The 13,181-nt window shown below is 43.1% G+C and overlaps 1 protein-coding gene across 14 annotated transcripts in view; it reads right to left on the reverse strand.

Annotated features, from left to right (window-relative positions):
- arvcfb (ARVCF delta catenin family member b) overlaps positions 1-13,181 on the reverse strand; it is a 538,706-nt gene that overhangs the window by 37,910 nt on the left and 487,615 nt on the right. For all 14 annotated transcript variants that reach the window (XR_012099693.1, XM_073051890.1, XM_073051882.1 and 11 more), the window contains 2 exons: positions 7,490-7,617; positions 3,285-3,435 (listed from right to left, as the gene is read on the reverse strand). Coding sequence is in view for 13 of the 14 variants with exons in the window: in XM_073051890.1 (XP_072907991.1) it covers positions 3,285-3,435; positions 7,490-7,617 (279 nt within the window). In the remaining variant the exon portion in view is untranslated. The remainder of the gene's footprint in view (positions 1-3,284; positions 3,436-7,489; positions 7,618-13,181) is intronic.

Genomic DNA, 13,181 nt, shown 5'->3' on the forward strand with positions numbered 1-13,181 from the left:
TCAATAAATGCATTAAACTTTACTAAAATATGCCTTTTGATTTGGTGTTTCTATACTCTGTGTCTTTGCTCATTTGTTCTTGCTGCCGTTTGCGCGGTATTTTTAGTGCGGGGTGGGAGGGGATGTTTGACATTCGATGTTTTTCTCTGGGCAGGTTGGTTAAATGACCCTTTGCTTCATGACTGTCTGTGTGAAGATGAATTTCAGAGTTGCATACTGCATACATACATCAATCATAACTGTACTCCGAACCTGCCCCTACAGCAGTGCAATCAGCTCAATAATATTATAGGGTCCCAGTGAACTTCAGGGAACCAGACACACAGGGACTGCTGAGGCAAGCTGATAGACAAACTAGGATCATACCACAGTGACATATTGGGAAAGATTATGTGGGATGGGAAGTGGGAGGCAGTAGAAAATAGATCACTACAGCAGAGTACAGGCCCTTCAGTTCACAATATTATACCGATCTTATAATCTACTCCAAGATCAATCCAGCCCTTCCCTCCATATAACCCTCCATTTTTCTATCAACTGTGAAGAGAATTCAGTGATGAGAGAGGAAGAATCCAAAGAGAGAAATTATACTAATGGATTAATCATTAAGGGCAGCACAGTAGTGCAGTGGTTAGTACAACACTTTACAGTACCAGTGACCCGGGTTCAATTCCCATCACACGGTAGTGTAGTGGTTAGCACAACGCTTTACAGTACCAGTGACCCGGGTTCAATTCCCATCGTACGGTAGTGTAGTGGTTAGCACAACGCTTTACAGTACCAGTGACCCGGGTTCAATTCCCATCGCACGGTAGTGTAGTGGTTAGCACAACACTTTACAGTACCAGTGACCCGGGTTCAATTCCCATCACACGGTAGTGTAGTGGTTAGCACAACACTTTACAGTACCAGTGACCTGGGTTCAATTCCCATCGCACGGTAGTGTAGTGGTTAACACAACACTTTACAGTACCAGTGACCCGGGTTCAATTCCCATCACACGGTAGTGTAGTGGTTAGCACAACACTTTACAGTACCAGCGGCCCAAGTTTAATTCTCACTGCAGCCTGTGAGGAGTTTGTACATTCTCCCTGCAACCGCATGGGTTTCCTCCCACAGTCCAAAGACATACTGGTTGGTAGGTTAATTGGCCATTGTAAATTGTCCTGTAACTGGAATTACTCTAGGGGTTGCTGGGCAGCATGGCTCAAAGAGTTGGAAGGGCCTATTCCACACTGTATGTCAATAAGTAAAAGATACAGTTCTAATAGTGTACAGTAAAAAATATGTAGGCATGTTAGGAAAACAAGTAAAAATTATTCTAGGGGACTTCAATCACCCCAATATTGATTAGAAAGAGAAACAAAATATAGCAAAGAAGGAACTGACGATCTTTGAATATATACACAACACATTCAAATCCAATACTTAAAAATCCTAGCAAGGCAAGATTCATTATTCAAGTGGAATTAAAGCAGAGCTGGAATGGGAAAAGTAAGGGAACATTTAACCCAGAGGTTTGCAACCTTTTTATATGGCATGGACCAATGCCATTAAGCAAGGGGTCCGTGGATTCCAGGTTGGGAACCCGATCTAAACCATAATGGTCAATATAATGGATGATCTGTATGATATATGCTGTTGTCAAGCTGTATCGGCCCTTGCCCTTCCCTTGGACAACATCAGTGGCATGGAGAGGGGAGACTAGCAGCATGGGCAACTGCTGGTCTTCCATACAACCTTGCCCAGGCCTGCACCCTGGAGAGGACACTCCAAGACTCTCCAGGCACAGATCCATCGTCTCGCAAGACTAACGGATGCTACAAAAAAAAGGATGATAACAGGATACATAATAGGGAAGGGTCAAGAGTCTGGGTCTCAGCTCTATTGCGAAATGAAAGACAAGATGTGAGAATTAATGTATCCAGATGTGGACAAGAGCATATCCGCAGACCATGCGGAAAACCAGCAAGCTAACTTGAAACAAACACCTTCATTTAGGGAAAATGGAACTGTTCCACAGGCCATGGTTAAAGCATTGCTGCACATTGAAGAGGGAGAGGTGAACAGTGGAATATATGTATTGATTTGACTGGGGAAAGGTGGGTGGAGTTTTGGGTATTGCATGTACACTAACATCCTTGATTTCCTCATTCACAGACCCCCAAGTCAGTTCCGATTGGGAACAACAACATCTCCACAATTTCCATCAGCACAGGTGCATCACAGGCTGTGTGCTTAGTCCTCTATTCTACTACTTTACACTTATGTCTGTGGCTAAGCACAGCTCCAATGCCACATTCAAGTTTGCAGATGACACCACTGTTGTAGGTCGAATCAAAGGTGGTGACAGATCAGCCAATAGGAGGGAGATTGAAAATCTGGCTGAGTGCTGCCACAACAATCTCTTACTGAAGACCAAGGGGCTGATTGTTTACTTCAGAAGGAAAAAAAATGAGCCATGAGCTAGTCCTCACTGGGGGATCAGAGGTGGAGAGGGTTAGCAATTTTAAATTCCTGTGTTACTATTTCGGAGGACCTGTCCTGGGCCCAACACGTTAAGTGCAATCATGAAGGAAGCACAGCAGTGCCCCGACTTTCTTAGGAGTTTGCAAAGATTTGGCATAACATCTATAACTTTGACTAACTTCTACAGATGTGTGGTGGAGAGTGTATTGACAACAATACTCCTGAATGGAAAACCCTACAAAAAGTAGTGAATATGGCCCAGTCCATCACAGATAAAGCCCTCCCCACCATTGACTACATCTACATAAAACACTGTTACAGGAGAGCAGCATCCATCATCAGGGTTGCCCCTCACCAGCACCCATGTCATACTTTCTTCTCGTTGATACCATCAGGAAGAAGGTACAGGAGCCTCAGGAACAGTCATTACCCCTCAACAATCAAGTGTTTGAACCAAAGGGGATAACTTCACTTCCCATCACTGAACTGTTCCCAAAACCAATGGACTCACTTTCAAGAACTCTTCATCTCATGTTCTCAAAACTTATTGTTTATTTATTTTTTCTTTTGTACTTGCAGTTTGTCGTCTATTGCACACTGGTTCTCCACCCTATTGGTGCAGTCTTTCATTAATTATTTTATAGTTATTGGATTTATTGAGTATGAAATGAATCTCACGGTTGTACAAGGTGATATAAATATACTTTGATAATAAATTTATGTTGAACATGGGCTGACAAAATAGCTTGTTGTCCTACTGCATGACCAAGGAATAAACGTTTTTAAACTGAGGACATTCATCTTTGGAACCATACCTATGAGATCCTTATTACGCCCATCCACTGAGAGATTCCGTAACGCTATTGCCACTGCTCGTACAACCTTATCAGAATCTGATCTCAGCAGTTCCACCAGGATCGGGAGGCCTTTCTCTTTACGCACAGTCGAGCGAATGTAATTCGACCACTGGAATTACAAGGAAAGTAACCACAACTTTGAATCATCCTCATGCTGGAGAAAACAAGTATCGTTTAAGCCACTATTTACAGTAGGTTAGTGATGCTCTGTAGTACAGGAAGAGGGTTACTCAATTAATTTTATTTGACCCTCATCCACATCAAACAGCAAGACAGACAACAAAGGGAATTTGCAAAAAACTCTGTCTTTAAATGCAAAATCAGACAATCAAATCTAAATGGGGGAAAAAAAACTTCCAGTAACCCAATATTTCTTTATTGATCAAGCTACTAGTTAGCGGTTTGCATAAACATGTTTTCCCATAAACATGATCAACAAGGTTAAGGGTGAAAGGTGAAAAATTTAAGGGGAACAGGAGGGGAAACCTCTTCACTCAGAGGGTTGAGTGTGGAATATACAGCCAGCACAAGTGGTATATGTGAGCTTGATTTCAACGTTTAAGAGAAGTTTGAATAGGTACATGGATGGTAGGGGTACAGAGGGCTATGGTCCCAGTGCAGGTTGATGCAAGCAGGCAGTTTAAATGGTTTTGACATAGATAGGCTGAAAGGCCTGTTTCTTTGCTGTACTTCTCCATGACTCTAAAACATATCAGCATCATCCTGTGCCATGCGTAAGGTGTGGACAATCATGGCACCTACTCTACCAAATGACAGACACCTGCTTCTATTTCTTGAAGAATTTAAGAACATGTTTTTCTACTCACTTGCAGGTAATTGTGTCTCTATAACCAACATGGCAAGCTAAAAATTTCCACTGCATGATAACGCAGTGGTCGGCACAATGCTTTACAGTACCAGTGAACTGGGTTCAATTCCCACCGCTGTAAGGAGTTTGTATGTTCTCCCCGTGACCATGTGGGTTTCCTCTGGGTTACATGTTTTAGAATCATAGAACCATAGTCTTTAGGCCCCCAAATAGCCCTCGGAACACCGAGGAGCAGGTAAGTAGGCAGATTTTAGAATGGTGCAGGAAATACAGGGTAGTAGTTATGGGTGATTTCAACTTCCCTCATATTGACTGGCACCTCCTGAGTGCAAGGGGGATAGATGGGGCTGAATTTGTCAGGCGTGTTCAAGGAAGATTCCTGACACAGTATGTGGAATGGCCGACGAGAGGAGAGGCTATACTGGATCTAGTTCTGGGTAATGAACCTGGTTGGGTGACAGACCTTTTGGTGGGGGAGCATTTTGGTGAGAGTGACCACAACTCCCTTAGCTTCAGCATAGCTATGGAAAGGGATAAAATCAGTTGAAATGGTAAAATACTTAACTGGGGAAGGGGTAACTTTGAAGGGATGAGGCAGGAACTAGCAAGAGTAAATTGGAAACAGATGTTCAAAGAGGAAAGCAAGGAAGTAATGTAGGAGAAGTTTAGGGACCACTTGAGCTGGGTTCAGGATAGGTTTGTCCCACTGAGGCAATGAAAAAATGGTAGGAAAAGGGAACTGTGGCTGAAGAAACATGTGAGGCAACTTGTCAAGAGGAAAAAGCACATGTTAGATATATGAAGCAGGAAGTAGGAGGGGCTCATGAGAAATATAGGGTAGCCAGGAAGGAGCTAAAGAAAGGACTTAGGAGAGCTCAAAGGGGGCATGAGAAGGCCTTGGCATGTAGGATTAAGGAGAACCTCAAGGCGTTCTATGCGCATGTGAAGAACAGGAGGATGACGAGAACCAAGGTGGGACCGCTAAAGAATGAAGAGGGCAACATGTGCCTGGAGGTGGAGGAGGTTGGGGAGGTCCTACATGAATACTTTGTTTCAGTATTCACAAGTGAAAACGATCTTGATCAGGGTGAGGTTGAAACAGGGCAGGCCTGTGTGCTAGACAATGTGGAGATTATGGAGTGCTGGATCTTCTTAAAAGCATCAAGATTGATAAATCCCCAGGGCCGGATAATGTACACCCCAGGTTGTTGTGGGAATTGAGAAGAGATCGCTGGAGCATTAGCTCTGATCTTTGAATCCTCTTTGGCTACAGGGGAAGTGCCAGAGGACTGGAGAATGGCAAATGTCATTCCCTTGTTTAAAAAAAGGTAATAGGGAGAAACCTGGGAACTATAGACCAGTAAGTCTTATGTCGGTGGTCTGCAAACTACTGGAAAGGATTCTTAAGGATAGGATCTACGAGCATTTGGAGAAGTACAGTCTACTCATGGATAGTCAACATGGCTTTGTGAAGGGAAGATCGTGCCTCACGAGCCTGACTGAGTTTTTTGAAGAGGTAACAAAAGAAATTGATGAGGGTAGGGCAGTAGATGTCGTCTACATGGACTTTAGCAAAGCATTTGACAAGATCTTTCACGAGAGACTCATCCAGAAAGTCATGAGGCATGGGATAAGTGGAACCTTGGCTGTTTGGATAAAAATTGGCTTAAAGGAAGAAAGCAGAGGATAATTGTGGAAGGAAAGTATTCTGCCTGGAGGTCGGTGACTAGTGGAGTGCCGCAGGGATCTGTCCTGGGACCCCTGCTATTTGTGATTGTTATAAATGACCTGGTTGTAAAAGTGGAAGGATGGGTGAGTAAGTTTGCGGATGACACAAAGATTGGAGGAGTTGTGGATGGAGCTGCAGGTTGTCGAAGGTTACAAGTAGATATAGACAGGCTGCAGAGTTGGGCAGAAAAATGGCAGATGGAGTTCAATCTGGATAAGTGTGAGGTGATGCATTTTGGAAGGACAAACCAGAAGACTGAGTACAGTGTTAATGGTCAGTTACTTACGAGTGTGGATGAACAAAGGGACCTTGGGGTTCAAATCCATACATCCCTCAAGGTCACTGCGCAGGTTGATAGGGTAGTTAAGAAGGCCTATGGGACGTTAGGCTTCATTAACGGGGGATTGAGTTCAAGAGTTGTGAGGTCATGTTGCAACTCTACAAATCTCTGGTGAGACCACACTTAGAGTATTGTGTTCAATTCTGGTCACCTCATTATAAGAAGGATGTGGAAGAGGAGATTTACCAGGATGTTGCCTAGTTTGGAGAACAAGTCATATGAAGCAAGGTTAGCAGAGCAGGGACTTTTGTCTTTGGAGTGTAGAAGAATGAGAGGGGACTTGATAGAGATCTACAAGATTATGAGAGGCATAGATAGGGTGGATAGTCAGTACCTGTCTCCCAAGGCACCAACAGCAAACACCGGAGGGCATATGTACAAAATTAAGGGAGGGAAGATTAGGGGAGACATCAGGGGTAAGTTTATTTTTTCTTCTTTTACACAGAGGGTTGTGAGTGCCTGGAATGTCTTGCCAGGGATGGTGGTGGAGGCTACATTAGGGGTATTTAAGAGCTTCTTGGACAGGCACATGGATGAAAGAAAAATATATGGGGTAGTGTGGGTTTAGTACTTTTTTTAAGGATTATATGGGTCGGCACAACATGGAGAGCTGAAGGGCCTGTACTGTGCTGTAGTGTTCTATGGTTCTAAGTTATAGAGACCTCTGCTTGGTGAGAAGGGTCATTGGCGATTGGGGTTGTGTATAGTAATTGAAACAGATAATTCTCAGCAACACACACAAAATGCTGGAGGAACTCAAGCAGCATCTGTGGAAAAGTGTAAACAGTCCTTTTTTTAATGCAGGTTTACAAAAGATGTCAGTTGACAGTTTGTCTCCAGAGATGGAGAAAGAGATCAAGAAAGGGAAGAGAAATGTCAGAGATGGCCCAAGTAAAGTTAAGAACAGGGTGGAAGTTAGAGGCAACATTGATAAAATTGACAAGCTCAGCAGCACCAATGTAGCAGAGGAAGAGTTGGGGAGTATTATTGAGGAAGGCTTCAAATGTAGACTGTTCTCCATAGGCGACCAAGACCCGGGGCCCACGCGAGTGCCCATGGCTATCCTTCAGGTTTGGAGAAAGACGGAGGAGCCGAAGGAAAATTTGTTCACGGTGAGGACCAGTTCTGCAAGGTGGTGGAGGGGGACAGGTTGGCTCTTTCTCGTTTAAATGGGATCAGTAGGTTTCTAAGATGTTAGTTGACAGCTTGTGTTCAGATAATTTGTTGATAGATATTTCTCAGTGTCATTATACATTTACACTCACTGTCCATTGCCCAGCACTCAGATTTTGCAGGGCGCCTGCTGCTGCCTCCAACGTGTTGTAGTTTCGGCTTTCTGTGAGCAAGGACAGGTAGAGTCGCACCACTTCAGGCTGGTACAGCAGCTCATAACCTGGAGAGAGAAAAAGTGACATTTAATCTAGATACAATGAACTGAACTTACTGTCTGTTCCATGGAAACAGGTTCACGGGCTCAATGAGTGAGATACAAGAATAAACACACTAATCCATTTATTTACAGACAGTAAAAGATTCAACCAAACATCAAAGTTCCCCAGGTTACACAAACTACAACTAAATATTCAACAAGCAGATACTTAACTAAGAGTGCCTGTGGGTGCTCCTGTATCTGCCAGCAAACGTTCCCAATGGTTTTTTAGTGACCTCAGTGTGAGAATGGATGCCTGGGGCCAAAGGAAGGAGGCCAAGCCTCCCACACACGTTATTCTTATACCAGAGTTGCCTGAAACCGGACCCTTGTGCCACGGCACATAAGGGAACCAATGGGAAAGAGCTGTTGTGTACTTCAACAGGCCAATCAATAAAAGCAGCTTTCGACCAACAAGTAAACATAACACTGTCAACTTCATTGTAAAAATAAAAAGAGCACAAACACACAGAAGTGCCAATTAGAGTGAATAGAACTGGTGAGCAAGCAGCATTAAAGGTGATGCAGGAACAAGGCATAAGGGCATTATCATATGGGTCTTAACCTGCCAATGAGTGGAGGCAGAGCAGAGTTCCTGCTATAAATATGGGAGCTAATGTCACAGTGACATTTACTCCAATGACAACACATGGATGAAAAGACAAATAATACATCTTATTTTCAGTTATTTATCTAGTTATGTATTTCTTTTGCACAACTTGTCTTCTCATGCACATTGCTTATTTATCAGCATAGCTACAAAACTAATCCAAAACAATTGCTGCTAGCCTGTAACCTTCATGGGGTTGTTATACTTGCATGATGCGTCCTCAGCTCTAATGAAATGATTCTTCCAGAGAGCTGAATTCATTTATTTGACCCTTTATTGGCAACTAGCAAACATACAATTAAGCATTATTGAGCAATATTAAGCTGTCAGCAAAGATTTGACCTCTGCCAGTCCCAAGCCACAAACTGCCAAGAAATAACCAAGAATACATAACTAATTCCCTTTGGTTTTACCACTCCCCCACTCACGTGACTAGTTACTATAATAACCATGCAACACCAAAAACATCAGTCTTTGTTTATATGTAGTTTTTTGAAAATTGTATCATATTTATTTATTTTCCTGTAAAAGGCTGCAAGAAAATGAATTCCATTGTAGTAAATGGTGACATACATGTTCTTGGATAATAAACTTACTTTGACTACAGCTGTTAGTACAAAAAGAAGTTTGTTAAAATATAGGGAATGTGGCCACTGAAGAGACAATAATAGGACTCTTCATATCATCATGTGCCATGTCGTATGTTGTGGGTGATCATGGTCTTGACCATGATTGTTCTTGGCAAATTTTTCTATTCTTTACAAGACAGGTGGCCCAGCCATTATCAATACTTTTCAGAGATTGTCTGCCTGGTGTCAGTGGTCACATAACCAGGACTTGTGATCTGCACCAGCTGCTCAAACGACCATCCACCACCTGCTCCCATGGCTTCACGTGACCCTGATCGGGGGCTAAGCAGGTGCGACACCTTGCCCAAGGGTGACCTGCAGGTTAGCGGAGGAAAGGAGCGCCTTACACCTCCTTTAGTAGATCCATATCCCAACCCACCACCCAACATTTCATATAGAAAGGACTGAATATGGCTCAATACAGGTCTGTGGAACAGCAACAGCAACTGTATGAACAATTAATATTTATCTAAATCCTGCAACTAGTAGGAAAATACATTTTTACAGCATCCCTTTGCAGTACTTTCTGAAGCTCCCACAAAGAGCAATGTGATAACCTGCCCTTCAGTAATGGGAATTGACGAATAAATATGGATAGGGACACTCAAGTTAATAGATCTGGGCTTCACAACAATGGCTGGAGTTTGTTTACATTCCCCCTCAGTGCTTGTACATCTCAATGAAAGACAGCACCCACCACAATTAAGAACTTCCTCAAGATTGAACAGAGGCATCAACCTAGATTAGTTGATCAAAGGCAGAGGAAATTAAAAGTAAACAGGTATCTACAGATTTTTATTTAGAGATACAGTGTAGAACAGGGTCCAACAAGTTTAAATTAACTTTTAAACTGGAATGTCTTTGGACAGTGGTAGGGTACCGGAGCACTCATGGGAAGAACGTACAACTTTCTCACAGAGGATGCCGGAATTGCTGAATGACTAGGGTGAATCAAGGATGGTGACAAATCAGCATAGAGGAGGGAGAATGAGAATCTGGCTGAGCAGTGCCACAACAACATCTCACTCAATATCAACAAGACCAAGAACCTGATTATTGACTTCAGGAAGAGGAAACCTGAGGTCCTTGAGCCAGTCCTCATCAGGGATCAGAGGTGGAGAGGGTCACTAACTTTAAATTCCTCAGTGTTACCATTTCAGAAGACCTGTCCTGGGCCCAGCGCTAAATGCAATTACAAAGAAAACACAGCAATGTCTCTACTTCCTTAGTAGTTGCAAAGGTTCGCCATGACATTTAAAACTTCAAAAAACTTCTATGGATGTATAGTGGAGAATATATTGACTGGTTGCATCACAGCCTGCTATGGAAACACCAATGCCCTTTGAAAGGAAAATCCTACAGAAAGCAGTGGAATTGGCCCAGTCCATCACAGATAAAGCCCTCCCAACCATTGAGCACGTCTACACGGAGCACTGTCATAGGAAAGCAGCGCCCATCATCAATGACCCACACCACCAGGTTCAGAAACAGTAATTACCCGATTCATAAGGCTCCTGAACCAGTGAGGAGAACTTCATTCAACTTAAACTCCACAACCCTATCTCTTCCAGCTCCACATAGATACATCTCTCAACTCTACCCTCAAACCTAACCCTAATGTCCAAGGCAACACACGCCCCCCACTAAACTTAAGCACACCCCAATTAACCCTGGCCACACCCCCAAAAACCCGTAGACGTGTAAGGAGGAGGAAGATCCAATAAAGACTTGGACATGGTCAATGAAGGCGTGGGCCAGATCAAAGAATACGTACACGTCGCTGGAAGAGCTCAGCGGGTCAGGCAGCATCCGTGAGAAAAGAGTAGCCAATGTTTCGGGCCGAGACCCTTCATCAGGAATGGGGGGGGAAAGAGAGGGCTGAAGCCCAGTAATAGAGATAGGGGAGGGGGAAGGGCTAGAGGCACCAGGTGGAGAACCAATCAGAGGAAGGATAAAGGGGGGAGGGGATAAGCATGAAAGAACTGCAGAGGTAAAGGAACAGAAAGTTGAAAGGGGAGAGAGGCAGAGAGGGACTTAGGATAGGGGAAGGGGGAGGGAGAGGGAATTACCGGAAATTGGAGAATTCAGTGTTCATACCACCAGGCTGGAGGCTACCCAGACAGCAGATGAGGTGTTGCTCCTCCAACCTGAGTTTGGCCTCATCATGGCAGTAGAGGAGGCCATGTATGGACATATATAGATGGGAATGAGAGGCAGAGTTGAAGTGGGTGGCAACTGGGAGGTCCTGTCTATTGTGACGGACGGAGCAGAGGTGCTCGACGAAGCGGTCCCCCAATCTGCGTCGGGTCTCGCCAATGCAGAGGAGTTGCATGACACAGAATCTCGAGTGATGAGATCAAGAAGCACAAGAGAGATGATTTTCCCACTGCCCGAATAATTTTAACCTAACCTCACGGTGACACGATCTTCATTCTCCTGGTCCACGAAATGCCAATAAAAAAGCCAAGATACCAACAAGGTGACAGAGAATCAGTAAGTTAAATCTAAGATGGGCCCACAGAAAACAAGTCACCACTAAACTCAGTGACAGGGTGGCGTGAAATTAAATCTCCAGCAAACCCTGTTAATTTAACCCATGCAATCCCAGGCATACAGACGCAAAATAAAGACCAGTATAAATTTAAAGTAGGGAATATGAACCTTCCTTTAAGATAAAGCCTCATAACTAGGCCTCAGAACAACCTACTCCCCAAATGGTCAATTTAGAACCAAGTAACGAGGTCTAAGATACCATAACCCTCAAAATTACATGCCTCTCATTATCTTGGTCCATGGGATAAACACAAGCCAGGCCTGATCAACCCTGGCTGGGTCACCCGGGTGAGGGTATCTAATGATTAAAGACCTGAAACACCCAATGATCCCAAGTTGCATTACTGAGGGCTGTTGATTTAACAATTATTCTCACAGGTAGATTAAACCATACAGATACAGCTGTGTAGATATGCATCAACGGTCCATAAGATGGGTTTAAATTGATGACAACCAAAGGAATAGGCCCATTTCAAGATTGCCAGCATGATTTGTAGAAGACATATAATGGCTGGCAAAATTCACAAAAAAAGCTGCAAGTTATGGTGAACAGATGACCTTCAGACCAGGGGATGCAATAAGTGAGATCTTTTCTTCCAGATGTAAACAGATGAGGAAACTTGCCAAGTTAAACTCGTGTATTTAGAGAAACAGATGAATTATATAACTATAGTTGTAAGGTACAGGGAAAAATGTGAAAAATCTACACATACCTGACATAAGAAAACTAGTGTTCTGCAGTACCAGTGACCCAGGTTCAATTCCTGCCACTGCCTGTAAGGAGTTTGCATGCTCTCCCCATGATCGTGTGGGTTTCTTTCAGGATTCAAACATCAGTAGAATATTTTGAAATTGGGCTAATTTAAATAAATCATAACGAATATTGTGCAGAAGATATGGTGCATATGAATAACTTGTTTTCATTCAAAGTGCTTATCGAAATATGAGATCTATTTAAAATTACAAAGCAAACCGGGGGGGGGGGGGGGGGGGGGGAGAGAGAAGAGACTTTTTGAATGAATTAAAATTTAAATATTAGTGCCAAAACAATAAAGACATTGCCAAAGTCGTATATTTTATACAAAAGCAGATTATTCGTGCATGGATGCGCTCTCAACATCAGTAGGAAAAGCAAAAATAAGTTTTTGTTTAAAAAGGAAATGGATAAATATTTGAAGAAGTTAAAAGCTACGCAGACAAAGAACGTGGGTAAAAGGCCAAGGACAGCCCTTGGAGAGCTGACATAGACACAATGGCTGATAGAATTGTATAGCACAAAAAGAAGCCTATGATCCTATTGTGTCCTTACAAAGTGAGCCCAGAAGATTAAATAAATTGATCCGTTTGGTTGGCTAATGATTCTGGATGCATTCAAGGGACATTTATAGAATAGTACCAATCAAATAACTTTCTTTGTGGGGGGGGGGGGGGGGAACCAAAGATATTTGCAGGAAGCATCTATATCCAACTCTTGAGGGTGAGCAAAGGATTAGTAAAATCTAGATTCAATCCATCATTCCACAGCGCGATTCCTGTTAAAGGAGTCAATGCATGAGATGCCAGCAATTGTTTTAAAGTCCAAAGGACAAAGTAAATTTCATTTTCAAAGTACATATATGTCACTACATACAACCCCCGAGATTCATTTTCCTGTGGGCATACTCAGCAAATCTGTAGAATAGTAACTATAACAGGATCAATGAAAGATCAACTAGAATGCAAAAGATAATAAACTG

Source organism: Hemitrygon akajei, chromosome 7, assembly GCF_048418815.1.
Source record: "Hemitrygon akajei chromosome 7, sHemAka1.3, whole genome shotgun sequence".
NCBI lineage: Eukaryota > Metazoa > Chordata > Chondrichthyes > Myliobatiformes > Dasyatidae > Hemitrygon > Hemitrygon akajei.